The following is a 13,907-nucleotide window of genomic DNA, read 5'->3' as shown; positions in this document are numbered from 1 at the left end:
GCAAAGGAGAGAAAAGGTCTGGCAGCTCCTGAAGCAACAGAACCAAACCACCAGAAGAGATTTCAGGGCCTCCCAGCATGCAGCCTGGAGATGCTGCACAGCAGTGGCACCCATCAGGCACCCATCAGGCACCCATCAGGCACCCATCAGGGCACAGGGCAACTGTGTGTGCTCCAAGGCTGCTCAGGAAGGGGAAACTGAACACCCAGGGGCTCCAAACACCACAGCTCCCTCTGGCTGATGAGGCCTCAGCTTTCCCCCTGACTGTGCCACAGCTGCCACCCAACTCCCCACCCCGAGTTCTTCCTGGAGGAGAGGATGGGCAGGGGGCTGATGCCAGATCCCCCCCACCAGGCACTCAGGACTCTCCCAACCTGCCCAGCCCAGAGCTTCAGTAACTCTGCTCCTTGGAGAGTTTGTCTGGGGTATGGGAAGGAGAAGCAGAAGGGAAAAAGCTTTCAGAACACAGCCTTCACCTGAAAGAAAAACTCTCAGGAGCTGCCCAGGAGTGGCAATAAAGGCACTGAACAGACCACTCCAGGTGCACAGGAATGGGACTGCACCAGTATGGAAGAATGGGAAGCAGGGAGATCCTCTCCTCACCAGCTACACAGAGGCTGTGACAGCAAAGATGGTGTGCAGGGTGCTGCCAGGCAGCAAGGGGAAAGAACCTGGAGTCAGGAGGTGACTGCAGCTCGAGAGATTCCAGGGTCACAGTGCTAAAGGGAAGCAGGAGGTTTCACCCAGACTGCAATCCTTCAAACTCCTTCCTAATCTGCCTGGCAGCTACCAAGGGAAAAGCCTAAAGAAAAAGGAAACACAAACTCCAAGGGTCAGCATCCCAAAGGGAGACAAAAGGAAGAGAGAAGATGGGGAAAAAAATGCTGCAGTGTGAGAGGGGCAGTCAGAGGAAATGGTACCAGCAGTGGGGTCATGTTGCTCCCTGGTGCACGGGCAGCAGAGGAAGACACAACACTGCTTTTCAGCTTCAATTTTTTCTTTCTACAGCAACTTGAAATTTGAGTGCTTCAGACCATTTTTTTTTTTTTTGTTTTTTTGTCCTTTTAGTCCTGAAATGTTTTGCCCCTGGCTTCCCAAGCCCCTCCCTCCAGCCCTGTCCTCCTCCCCTCAGGCAATCCTGGCCAACCATTTCTCCAGGCCCTCGAAGTCAGCATCTCCCTCCTCTCCCTTGCTGCCCCGTGCACTGCACTCCACAAATTCCACCTTCATGGGAAGTTGGGAGAAGTCAAAGTCCTTGCCCTTCTTCCCCAGCTGGGCAGGGCCTCCAGTGCCTGCCCCATCCAGACTGGTGGGGGCTGCAGAACGGGTCACTCGTAAGGTGTTGCTGTGGGCAGAGAAAGGGAAAAAAAAAACAGTCAGGAACTGCCCCAGGGGAATGTTTCCTACAGCACAGCTGCTGAGAGGCAGGGATGGAGGGGAGGGATGGAGGGGAGGGATGGAGAAGGATGGAGGGGAGGGATGGAGGGGAGGGATGGAGGGGAGGGATGGAGGGGAGGGATGGAGGGGAGGGATGGAGAAGGATGGAGGGGAGGGATGGAGGGGAGGGATGGAGGGGAGGGATGGAGGGGAGGGAAGGAGGGGAGGGAAGGAGGGGAGGGAAGGAGGGGAGGGAAGGAGGGGAGGGATGGAGAAGGATGGAGGGGAGGGATGGAGGAGAGGGATGGGGGGAGGGATGGGGGGAGGGATGGAGGGGAAGGATGGAGGGGAAGGATGGAGGGGAAGGATGGAGGGGAAGGATGGAGGGGAAGGATGGAGGGGAGGGATGGAGGGGAAGGATGGAGGGGAAGGATGGGGGGGAGGGATGGAGAAGGATGGAGGGGAGGGATGGAGGGGAGGGATGGAGGGGAGGGATGGAGGGGAGGGATGGAGGGGAGGGATGGAGGGGAGGGATGGGGGGGAGGGATGGGGGGGAAGGATGGGGGGGAGGGATGGGGGGGAGGGATGGGGGGGAGGGATGGGGGGAGGGATGGGGGGAGGGATGGGGGGAGGGATGGGGGGAGGGATGGGGGGAGGGATGGGGGGAGGGATGGGGGGAGGGATGGGGGGGAGGGATGGAGAAGGATGGAGGGGAGGGATGGAGGGGAGGGAAGGAGGGGAGGGAAGGAGGGGAGGGAAGGAGGGGAGGGAAGGAGGGGAGGGAAGGAGGGGAGGGAAGGAGGGGAGGGATGGAGGGGAGGGATGGAGGGGAGGGATGGAGGGGAGGGATGGAGGGGAGGGATGGAGGGGAGGGATGGAGGGGAAGGATGGAGGGGAAGGATGGAGGGGAAGGATGGAGGGGAAGGATGGAGGGGAGGGATGGAGGGGAGGGATGGAGGGGAAGGATGGAGGGGAAGGATGGAGGGGAAGGATGGAGGGGAAGGATGGAGGGGAAGGATGGAGGGGAAGGATGGAGGGGAAGGATGGAGGGGAAGGATGGAGGAGAGGGATGGAGGAGAGGGATGGAGGAGGATGGAGGGGAGGGATGGAGGGGAAGGATGGAGAAGGATGGAGGGGAGGGATGGAGGGGAAGGATGGAGGGGAGGGATGGAGGGGAGGGATGGGGGGGAGGGATGGGGGGGAGGGATGGGGGGGAGGGATGGAGGGGAGGGATGGAGGGGAGGGATGGAGGGGAGGGATGGAGGGGAGGGATGGAGGGGAGGGATGGAGGGGAGGGATGGAGGGGAAGGATTGGATCTCCTTGTCCACACTCCCCAGGCCTCCAGGGCAGAGGCAGCACAGGAGATGGAACAGCCCAACATGCACAGAGGTGCTGGGGTCTCACTGCCTCTCAGGTCCCCAAAAATGAGATGGGGGTGAGCCAAGGGGCTGCACCAGGACCAGGTGCAACCAGAAATCTCTCCCTGGGTTTCCTGACTGCTGCATCTGCCAGAGACCTCATTGCTGGTCACAGGGAGAGGGGTGCTGGCCTCCTCTCTCAAGTAAATAACAACAGGACCAGAGAAAAGGGCCTGAAGCTGCACCAGGGAAGGTTTAGAGTAGAGATGTGGAAGAACTTCTTCACTGACAGAGTAGTCAGGCACTGAACAAACTGCCCAGGGAGGTGGTGGAGTCACCAGCAATCCCTGGAGGGGTTTAAAAACCATACAGATGTTGCACTTCAAGACATCTCATGGTGATTGTTGTTTTTTTTATTTTTAATTTTTCTTCTGGGGGGGCATGTGGATGGCTGGGGGGGGGGTGTGTGGATCTCAGGAGGATTTCCCAGCCATGCCAGATCTGTGACTCAGTGGCAGAGCAGTGCCTGCTCTCAGGCAGCCCCAGCCATTCCCTCCTCCCAGCCTGAGGAATCCCAGAGCAGACACTTCCTGGGCTTCTCCACTCAGGGCACCACCAGGTCGAGCTGCAGAGAGGAGGGCAGCAAAATGCCAGCTGCAGGGAAAACACCCCTGCTGCACACAGGACACCAGCACAGCCCCAGCAGCACATCCAGGGAAAGGCTGTTTTCCTGGAGAGCTCGGAGGCAACTGGTTCCTCCCTCCCCAAGAGGAAGGTCAGGAGCTCAGCTCAGGAGAGGTCACACTGGTTCCAGAACCACAGAACCACTGAGGTTGGATGAAGACCCATCAAAGCCAACCCTCAACCCAACACTGCCAAGGCTTTTCCTTCAGGACAACACTGCCACATCCCAGGGAGATGTCTCTGCTTGGAGACCAAAAGAGCTGAACTCCCCCTCCTGCCCCCAAAGCCCCTTTGTGGGGCTGCCAGCTGCAGCCCAGCCAGCAGGAGATCCACAGGAAGGGAAAACATCCCCTTCAGGGGGTGGGCAGTGAAAAAAAGAGAAAGATCCTGACAGGATTAACTCCTGTAAGGAGAGGAGAGCAGGCCAAGCTCTTTGTGTGAGTTTACTTTATGTAGAATTAAAACTTGTAATACCTGTTAATGAATTTGTATTAATAACCAGTAAAGTTCAGGGTTAAACTGAGAAAGAAGTGAACAAAGCAGCTGAGCCCTGTCAGTTTCCACTAGAACAATGTAACCAAACACAAGGCCCTAAGGGGATTAACTTCTGTCTCCGAGGTAATTAAAAGTGTAACTCTTGTTCTTAAAACAAGACATTAAATTAATTACTGCCATTTAGGCTCCAGCTGGGCACCAAAGAGTGTGAACATCTGCACAAGAAGAGCATAAAAATGTCACCACCAACAGATAAGAAGAAAGTTATGGACAGGGTCTGATATCCCCTTGTAACAATACAATGAAGTCAGCAAGAATTGAGAATATAACCATGTTGTCACCTCCCCTTTTCCTGTATAAATCCCCCAACCCTTCCCCTTAACCCTTGGAACTCTTTGTCCAGCGAGAGCTGAGAGTTCCCCGGATCCACAAATAAAACCTTTGCTGTTTAAAGGCTTAAAACTCTGTCTCTAAACAGCTTTATTGGGCCTTTTTGGGCTTCACAGGAACCTGCTGGAGAAGTCCAGCAGAGTGCAGGAGCTGCAGATGCCTCCTAGAGGGGACTGAACTCAACTGTCATTGCTCTCCCAGGCAGAATCTGCACGCACAGACCACAGGGAGCTCCAAAAAATCATCTTCTGCTTGGCCCTTCCCAGCTGCAGACGAGGCAGCACAGCCTAAAACCTCCTTCCCAGCTTTCCTTTGGCTGTAATCCCAGCCCCACAAAAACCCAGCACCCAGAGCAGGAGCCCTCAGAGCCCCCCAGGCAGCACCCAGTCAGCACTTTGCTTGTTGCAGGCAACCAGCAGAGGGGGGGAGTTTTTGAGCACAGTGCCACCCCCTTTTTCCTCCTTCCACATCCTCTTACAACTTCAACAAAAACTAGCAGCAGATGACAGACCAGCTGATGTCTTCCCAGCTGAATGTGCTTCCCTGTGGCTCTCAGCAGCCCAGGACAAGCAGGATGGAGCCTCCCCAGCCCTCAGGCTTTGCACACCAAACACTTTGGCATTGGAGCAGCACCTCAGAAACAACCCTGGGCCAGTCCAACCCAGCAGAGCTACCAAGGTCTTCCCAGCAGAGGAATTCTGACATTTGGAAGCCCCCCACTCCTGTCCCTGTCTGTATCCAGGAGAGGATGGAGCCCTGGAGCTATTGCTCAGCCTGGGGCTGCCAGCTCTGAGGAGAGGGTTGGGGTTTCTCCAACCTGCAGCTGCCAGGAGCAACCTTCTCCCAGACAGACAAACCCCTTCTTCTGCTCTATTTCTTCACTGAACTGAGATGTGGCTCAGGGGAACCCACTGAGGTCACAGACAGAAAGGGGGAGAGAGATGTTCAAAGGATTTCAGATCCTATTTCATACTTACAGCTCCTTCTCCAGCTGCTGTTGGATGAGTTTTGCTGATTTTGCCATCGTGACATCTAGAAAGAGAAAAGGCAACCAGCTCTCTGGCCCTGTGTCAGAACTCAGAGCCTGGGGCTTCCTCCCACAGCATCAGGTTGTTATCCAGGAATAATTAATAAATAAATTTCCTTCGTTGGGAAAGCTTTAGGGATCTGAAAAACTGGCCCTTTCCACTTCCTGGGTGCTCCTGCTAGTCCAGACAAGAGAAAACACAATCCTGGCAGCTAAACTGCTGTCTGATTTTAACACTGAAGCTGCCAGGTGCCTGGGGATGCCTGGTTCCACTCAAGCCAATCCTGTTTTCCATCACCTGCAGACTCAGGATGAGCTCTGCCTGCCTCACAAAGCTGTGCCTCTCCCAAGTGGTGCTGCTCTGCAAAGCTCCCACGGACACCTCACCTCAGAACGAGCCAGAAACATCCCTGCCAACCACCCCCAGCTCACAACCTCATTCCCAGCTTTCCTTTTGCTGTAATCCCAGCCCCACAAAAACCCTCAGAGCCCCCCAGGCAGCACCCAGTACCTTGCTTGTTGCAGGCAACCAGCAGAGGGGGGGAGTTTTTGAGCACAGTGCCATCCACCAGGACCTGGTACAGGAACTCAGCCACATCCTTCACCTCCCTCTGGAAGGCCACACTGTCCACCACAAACACAATGGCCCTGGAGAGAAGAGGAGGGGGGGGACACAAGTGCTGGGTCTTCAGCTCTGCATTCCCTTTCCCCTGACTGGGAATTCCAGCCTGGATTACACTCATTTGTCCCCACTCAGCCAAGGCAAGAGGTCAGCAGTGAAACACCCCTTGTGCCCAATCCCAGCAGGAAATCTTTCCCCTCTCTGCCCCAGGGACAGCCCCCAGCCCTCCCCTGCTGCTTTGCCTCTTGATGCACTGCAGAGGGGAGAGGAACAAAAAGAAACCCCCTCCCCACTGCCAGAGCTTTGGTTCTCCAGGCACCACACACACAGAGTGAGTCCAGCCCAGCTCACAGCAGCCCCAGCACCATCATTTGGGTCATTCCTGCTCAAAATGTCACCTGCCCCCTCCTCCCCTGCCAAGTTACCTGGCTGCAGCCTTGAACCTCTCCAGGAACTGAAGCCTCAAACTCTCATGGCCTGGAAGGTCGATTAAGGTCAGGTGAGCACTCTGGGAAGAGGAAAAAAACCAGGGATCAGCAGCACCTCCCCTGGGGGTACCCACCTGCCATCAGGGAAAACCAGTGGGTTCCAGTTCACCCAGTGCTGGGCCAGCAGTGAGCCAGTGAATCCCTGCCCAGGGCATCCAACTCTCCCCAAGGTGCCACCTCCCCCCCAGCCCAAAGAGCTCTGGCAAGCAGAGGAAATGCTGAGGAGCAACATTCCCAGCAGGACTTGGTAAGGAGGCAGCCCCAGGAGCAGCCAAGCCCCCCCCAGAGCTGAGAGGGCAGAGCAGGAATGCCAAAAAAAGAGAAGCTTCAACCCATTCCTCATCCACCCACTCCACCCACACCCCCCAGAGCCACAGCACGAGTGACAAAGCTTCACCACCCCTCACCAGAGCTGCAGGTTGTGCCTGAGAGCAGGAAACCAAAGCCCCAAACTCCTGTCCCGCACCCCCCTGACCCAGAATCCTGATCCCCACCCACCCAAACCCACAGCACTTGGCTGGGAAGAACACAAAAATGCCCTTTCTTGAAACCTCTCCCTCCTCCAGAGGCTCCCAGCCACCCCAAGCCACCCCAGAGCCAAAATCCCCCCAAGCTGTGGCAGAGCAGGGCCACCCCACTGCTCTCAGGAGAAGGTTTCATAGAATCCTAGAATCCTAGGGGTTGGAAGGGACCTCAAAGATCATCTAGTCCAACCCCCCCTGCCAGAGCAGGGCCCCCTAGAGTACATCCCCTAGGAACGTGTCCAGGTGGGTTTTGAATGTCTCCAGTGAAGGAGACTCCACAACCCCCCTGGGCAGCCTGTTCCAGGGCTCCGTCACCCTTACAGTAAAAAAATTTTTTCTGATATTCAACTTGAACCTCCTATGCTCCAATTTACACCCATTACCCCTTGTCCTATCACTGGTCACCACTGAGAAAAGCCTAACTCCATCTCCCTGACACTCACCCCTTACATATTTGAAAACATTGATGAGGTCACCCCTCAGTCTCCTTTTCTCCAAACTAAAGAGACCCAGCTCCCTCAGCCTTTCCTCATAAGGGAGATGTTCCACTCCCTTAATCATCTCAGTAGCTCTGCGCTGGACTCTTTCAAGCACTTCCCTGTCCTTCTTGAACTGAGGGGCCCAGAACTGGACACAATACTCCAGGTGTGGCCCCACCAATGCAGAATAGAGGGGGAGGAGAACCTCTCTTGACCTACTAACCACCCCCTTTCTAATGCACCCCAGGATGCCATTGGCCTTCTTGGCCACAAGGGCACATTGCTGGCTCATGGGCATCTTCTTGTCTACCAGGACCCCCAGGTCTCTTTCACCTCCACTGCTCTCCAGCAGCTCAGCCCCCAACCTATACTGGGACATCGTGTTGTTCTTCCCCAAATGCAAAACTCTACACTTCCCCTTGTTGAATTTCATCATGTTTCTCCCTGCCCAACTCTCCAGCCTGTCTAAGTCTCTCTGAATGGCAGCACAGCCTTCTGGTGTGTCAGCCACTCCTCCCAGCTCAGTGTCATCAGCAAACTTGCTGAGGGTACATTCTATACCCTCATCCAAGTCGTTGATGAAGATATTGAACAACACCGGTCCCAGTACCGACCCCTGAGGGACTCCACTGGTCACACACCTCCAACCAGATTCTGCCCCGTTGACTACAACTCTCTGACTCCTTCCTTTCAACCAGTTCCTGATCCACCTCACTACCTGATCACCAAACCCATACTTGATCAACTTATCTACAAGGATGCTGTGAGAGACGGTGTCAAAGGCTTTACTGAAATCAAGAGGTCTGTGGGTCTCCAGACCCTCACAAGGCCCCACCAACTCACTGCTCCTGGATGTTGATGGAAATCTCTAGAATTTCACCAAAGAAAAGCAGCAGCTGGGCACTGCAGCTCTCCAGCACCTCCCAATCCCTACAGTCTGCTCCATCTTAGAGACACAAACACAGCCCCCCACCCCCTGTGCTTCCCTTGACTAAGTTTTTAAGCTCTGATTGTCACCACTGCTCCTGATGATCACCAGACAGCACACAGGAAATCACTCTCTGCTTTTACAGCTCACCAGGACCTCCCATCCTGCTGTGTCTGGAGAAAAAAAACCTCCTGAAACTGAAGAGATCACCATGAGCTGACACCAACTGGGTCCAGGGCAGCCCAGCACCTGAAATCCTAACCAAAATCCTTTTGGAGACCACAGGAAGTTCCTCTGGAAACTTTTTTCAGGCCACTGAGGCTTTGACATTGAGGTTTTCTTGGGAGAAACACAGGAGAACAATGTTCCCTCACCAACCTCAGTGCTCAGTGCTCAGTGCTTGATTCCCCTTGCAAAAATACCTCCTTTTCCTCCTCTGTTTGAAAGAAAAAAAAAAAAAAAAAAAAAAAATCCCACCTAACACCCACCTTTCAAAACACAAACACAGAAGACAGGGTTTTCACCCAAAAAGGTTGAACACTTTGGCAAGCAAAGAAAAAAGAAGAAATCACTCTCTGCTTTTACAGCTCACCAGGACCTCCCATCCTGCTGTGTCTGGAGAGAAAAAAACCTCCTGAAACTGAAGAGATCACCATGAGCTGACACCAACTGGGTCCAGGGCAGCCCAGCACCTGAAATCCTAACCAAAATCCTTTTGGAGACCACAGGAAGTTCCTCTGGAAACTCTTTTCAGGCCACTGAGGCTTTGACATTGAGGTTTTCTTGGGAGAAACACAGGAGAACAATGTTCCCTCACCAACCTCAGTGCTCAGTGGTTGATTCCCCTTGCAAAAATACCTCCTTTTCCTCCTCTGTTTGAAAGAAAAAAAAGAAAAAAAAAAAAAAAGAAATCCCACCTAACACCCACCTTTCAAAATACAAACACAGACAGGGTTTTCACCCAAAAAGGTTGAACACTTTGGCAAGCAAAGAAAAAAGGAGAAATCACTCTCTGCTTTTACAGCTCACCAGGACCTCCCATCCTGCTGTGTCTGGAGAAAAAAAACCTCCTGAAACTGAAGAGATCACCATGAGCTGACACCAACTGGGTCCAGGGCAGCCCAGCACCTGAAATCCTAACCAAAATCCTTTTGGAGACCACAGGAAGTTCCTCTGGAAACTCTTTTCAGGCCACTGAGGCTTTGACATTGAGGTTTTCTTGGGAGAAACCCAGGAGAACAATGTTCCCTCACCAAGCTCTGTCCTCAGTGCTCAGTGGTTGATTCCCCTTGCAAAAATACCTCCTTTTCCTCCTCTGTTTGAAAGAAAAAAAAAAAAACCAAAAAGAAAGAAATCCCACCTAACACCCACCTTTCAAAACACAAACACAGAAGACAGGGTTTTCACCCAAAAAGGTTGAACACTTTGGCAAGCAAAGAAAAAAGGATCTGTGGAGCCAAACAGTCCCAATATTCTCCTACTTTTTTTCCCCACTGTGCGTTGGCAAGAAAAAAAAAACAAACCAGTCCTGCACCCAGCCCAAACTGGGAACTGATTTCAGCACAAAGAGCACCAAGCCAGGCTGAGCAGAGGGAACAGGGAAGCAGAGGGATGCAGCAGCCACCCAGGGGTTCCAGGCAAAGCCCCCCTCACCTTGTCACTGCTGCCTCTGTACACAGCAGAGCTGTCAGTGATGGAGGTCTGGGTGTCACGGTACCTCCCTGTCAGCAGCTGGGGAAAAAGGCACTGTCAGGAAAAGCAGGAGCACCAGCAGCATGGCCCCCCCCTCACACAGAGCCTGAAGCAGCCTGTGGGCAGGGACAGACTTCACACCTCAGCTTGTGTGTAGGAAATCATTTCATGCCCCAAAGATTGTTATTCAGAAAAAAAACTCCCACTGTTGATCACAGGAACACTGAGGTTGGAAAAGACCCTCAGGATCAAGTCCAACCCCTGCCCCATGTCCCTCATCCCCACATCCCCAGGCTCTGAAACCCCTCCAGGGATGATGGGGACTCCAGCCCTGCCCTGGGCAGCCTGGGCCAGGCCCTGACAACCCTTTCCAGGGAGAAATTCTTCCCCAGCTCCAACCTAAACCTCCCCTGGCACCACTTGAGTTGTGCCAAAAGTTCCTCTTGTCCCATCCCTTGTTCCTTGGGAGCAGAACCCTGGCTCCAACCTCCTCTCAGGGGCTTGCAGAGAGCCACAAGGTCTCCCCTGAGCCTCCTCTGCTCCAGGATCAGCACCCCCAGGGTGCTCCTCACAAGCCTTGTGCTCCAGACCCTTCTGTGCCGAACCTCCCGCTTGTTCAAGGAAGAAAAAACTGCTGCCTGCAGCCCCTGGGGGCCACCTGGTGCTCGGCAGCAGAACAAACCTGCAGAACAACCGCTGACTCCCTGCCAGTCCCCTTCCCCTCCCTTCCCCTCCCTTCCCCAGCTCACCCGTGAGAACAGCAGCGTTTTCCCCGCGTCGCAGAGCCCCAGCAGCAGCACAGCCCTGCGGCTGCTCCTCCTGCCCTGCACCACCCGCCAGATCACTGCGGGGACACAGAGAGCAGGGGACACCTCAGCGCACCCCGAGACACCAGGGGACACCCCCGGGACACGAGGGGGCACCCCAGGGCACCCCGAGACACCAGGGGACACCCCCGGGACACCAGGGGACACCTCAGGGCACCCCGAGATAAGGGAGGACACCCCCAGGACACGAGGGGGCACCCCAGGGCACCCCGAGACACCAGGGGACACCCCAGGGCACCCCGAGACACCAGGGGACACCCCAGGGCACCCCGAGACACCAGGGGACACCCCTGGGACAGGAGGGGACACCCCAGGGCACCCCCGGGAGAGGAGGGGACACCCCAGGGCACCCCAAGACACCAGGGGACACGAGGGGGCACCCCAGGGCACCCCGAGACACCAGGGGACACCCCTGGGACAGGAGGGGACACCCCAGGGCACCCCCGGGAGAGGAGGGGACACCCCCGGGGACAGGAGGGGACACCCCAGGGCACCCCGAGACACCAGGGGACACCCCCGGGATAAGAGGGGACACCTCAGGGACAGGGGGGGACACCTCAGCACACCCAGGGACAGGAGGGGACACCCCCGGGACACCAGGGGACACCTCAGGGCACCCCGAGATAAGGGAGGACACCCCCGGGATAAGAGGGGACACCTCAGCACACCCCGGGACACGAGGGGACACCCCTGGGAGAGCAGGGGACACCTCAGGGCACCCCGAGACACGAGGGGACCCTCAGGGCACCCCGAGACACGAGGGGACACCCCGGGGCACCCCGAGACACGAGGGGACACCCCCGGGATAGGAGGGGACACCTCAGGGAATGGCCGGGACAGGAGGGGACACGTCAGCACATCCCGGGACAGAAGGTGACACCTCAGGGCACCCCCGGGAGAGCAGGGGACACCCCCGGGACACGAGGGGACACCCCAGGGCACCCCGAGACACCAGGGGACACCCCCGGGACACGAGGGGACACCTCAGGGACAGGGGGGGACACCTCAGCACACCCCGGGACAGGAGGGGACACCTCAGCACACCCCGGGACAGAAGGGGACACCTCAGGGCACCCCGGGACAGGAGGGGACACCTCAGCACTCCGCCGGCGGGCCCGCCGCTGCCTCCCCCCTCATCTCCCCGCCCGGGCCCCGTGCTGAGGGCTCATAACGCCGCGTCCGGCAACTCACGGAGCGAGATGGCGACGACGAGCAGCGCCAGGAGCACGGAGAGCAGCGCGGGGTCGGGGGCCGGCAGGTCCCGCCTCACGGCCTCCCTCTGCGGCTCCAGCCCCTCCGCCATCCCGCCCGCTCCCGCACCGCGCCCGCAGCCACTTCCGCTTCCGGCTCCGACGGGAAGCGGGCGCGGGGGATGACGGGAGTTGTAGTTCCCCGGGTGCGTGCGCGTCCCCCTGGCCCAAAGGTCCCGAACATCCCGGGCAGCGCAGGGATCCGCACTCCCTGGGCTAACCCTGGGCTCAGAGCTGGGCCCCTGCCGAGCAGAAGGACATGGAGGGGATGGAGAGTGTCCAGAGGAGGGGATGGAGCTGGGGAAAGGGCTGGGGAGCAAGGAGAAGGGGCTGGAGATCATGGAGAAGGGGCTGGGGAGCAAGGAGAGAGGATGGAGATCTTCGAGAAGGGGCTGGAGATCATGGAGAAGGGGCTGGGGAGCAAGGAGAAGGGGCTGGGGAGCAAGGAGAAGGGGCTGGAGATCATGGAGAAGCGGCTGGAGAGCAAGGAGAGAGGATGGAGATCATGGAGAAGGGGCTGGAGATCATGGAGAAGGGGCTGGGGATCAAGGAGAGGGGATGGAGATCATGGAGAAGGGGCTGGGGAGCAAGGAGAGGGGCTGGAGATCATGGAGAAGGGGCTGGGGAGCAAGGAGAGAGGATGGAGATCATGGAGAAGGGGCTGGAGATCATGGAGAAGGGGCTGGGGATCATGGAGAAGGGGCTGGAGAGCAAGGAGAGGGGATGGAGATCATGGAGAAGGGGATGGAGATCATTGAGAAGGGGCTGGAGATCATGGAGAAGGGGATGGAGAGCAAGGAGAAGGGGCTGGAGATCATGGAGAAGGGGCTGGAGATCATTGAGAAGGGGCTGGAGATCATGGAGAAGGGGATGGAGAGCAAGGAGAGGGGATGGAGATCATGGAGAGGGGATGGAGATCATGGAGAGGGGATGGAGATCATGGAGAAGGGGCTGGGGAGCAAGGAGAGGGGCTGGAGATCATGGAGAAGGGGCTGGGGAGCAAGGAGAGGGGCTGGAGATCATGGAGAAGGGGCTGGGGAGCAAGGAGAAGGGGCTGGAGAACTTGTGGGGAGCAGCTGAGGGCCCGGGGGATGTTGATCCTGGAGCAGAGGAGGCTGAGGGGAGAGCTTTCTCCCCTGAGAGGAGGTTGGAGCCAGGGGGGCCCCTTGGGGCTGCAGCTGAGGTGGGGAAATGTGGGTGAGGGTCTGCAGTCCTGCCTGACACATCCCTGCTGGAGGGACAGCCTTTCCCTTCTGCCCCAGCAACCTCCTGGTGCAGCTTTTCTGTTTTCTTTTGCAGATCAGTTTCCTGACCCGAGGTCACTCTCTGGGAGGCCCCCAGCCCCCTGTGTCACCCAGAAGATTCTGGGAGCTGCTGGAGACAGGTTGGGGCTGCAGTGGCCTAAAAGCCATGGAGGGCTGGGAGGGGGTTGCTTGCCAAGAGGGTTGGGACCTCCTGGATTATCCCAGCCTCTGTTCCTCTCAGGTGAAAAACCTCAGCAGACCATCTTCTCTTGCCTTTTTGTTTTCACCACGGATCAGAGCCAGGCTGCCCACCCAGATGTTTTTTTTCAGGTCAGTAGGACACTGGACAGACTCCCCAACCCCACAGTTTCCAGGCCCCTTCTGGATTTTGTTCAAAAAGGGAATTCTAAGCCTGGATGCTCCCCATCAACACTGAGGTGTTTCAGGAGTGCTGCCTGGTGGGAATGACTCAGATCCAGCCAGGTATGGGGTGGAGTGATTCCTATTCACACCTCCCATCC

The 13,907-nt window shown here is 56.8% G+C and overlaps 1 protein-coding gene and 1 long non-coding RNA gene across 2 annotated transcripts; one reads left to right on the top strand and one right to left on the bottom strand.

Moving 5' to 3' along the window:
- Window positions 1–219, top strand: LOC139799580 (uncharacterized). The gene is made up of 2 exons (XR_011727357.1): window positions 1–117; window positions 151–219. It is a non-coding gene; the product is annotated as an uncharacterized lncRNA (long non-coding RNA).
- On the bottom strand, window positions 151–12,238 carry SRPRB (SRP receptor subunit beta). The gene is made up of 7 exons (XM_071751654.1): window positions 12,084–12,238; window positions 10,815–10,909; window positions 10,027–10,104; window positions 6,380–6,462; window positions 5,844–5,980; window positions 5,283–5,337; window positions 151–1,345 (listed from the first exon to the last, which is right to left on the bottom strand). Exons 1-7 carry the CDS (start codon window positions 12,193–12,195, stop codon window positions 1,129–1,131), a joined length of 777 nt encoding a protein of 258 aa, XP_071607755.1. The 5' UTR covers window positions 12,196–12,238; the 3' UTR covers window positions 151–1,128.
- Between the last annotated feature and the right edge of the window lie 1,669 nt (window positions 12,239–13,907).

This window comes from Heliangelus exortis, chromosome 9 (assembly GCF_036169615.1).
Source record: "Heliangelus exortis chromosome 9, bHelExo1.hap1, whole genome shotgun sequence".
In the NCBI taxonomy this organism is placed as follows: Eukaryota; Metazoa; Chordata; class Aves; order Apodiformes; family Trochilidae; genus Heliangelus; species Heliangelus exortis.
The sequence above is the reverse complement of the archived record's forward strand: the minus strand, read 5'-3'. Positions and strand labels throughout refer to the sequence as shown.

Coding starts and splice junctions, on each gene's coding strand:
- SRPRB (XM_071751654.1), bottom strand. CDS start 12,195: ATGGCGGAGGGGCTGGAGCCGCAGAGGGAGGCCGTGAGGCGGGACCTG. Junction 10,910..12,083: donor CGTCGTCGCCATCTCGCTCC/GTGAGTTGCCGG, acceptor GTGTCCCCGCAG/TGATCTGGCGGGTGGTGCAG. Junction 1,346..5,282: donor CAGCAGCTGGAGAAGGAGCT/GTAAGTATGAAA, acceptor CTCTGCCCACAG/CAACACCTTACGAGTGACCC.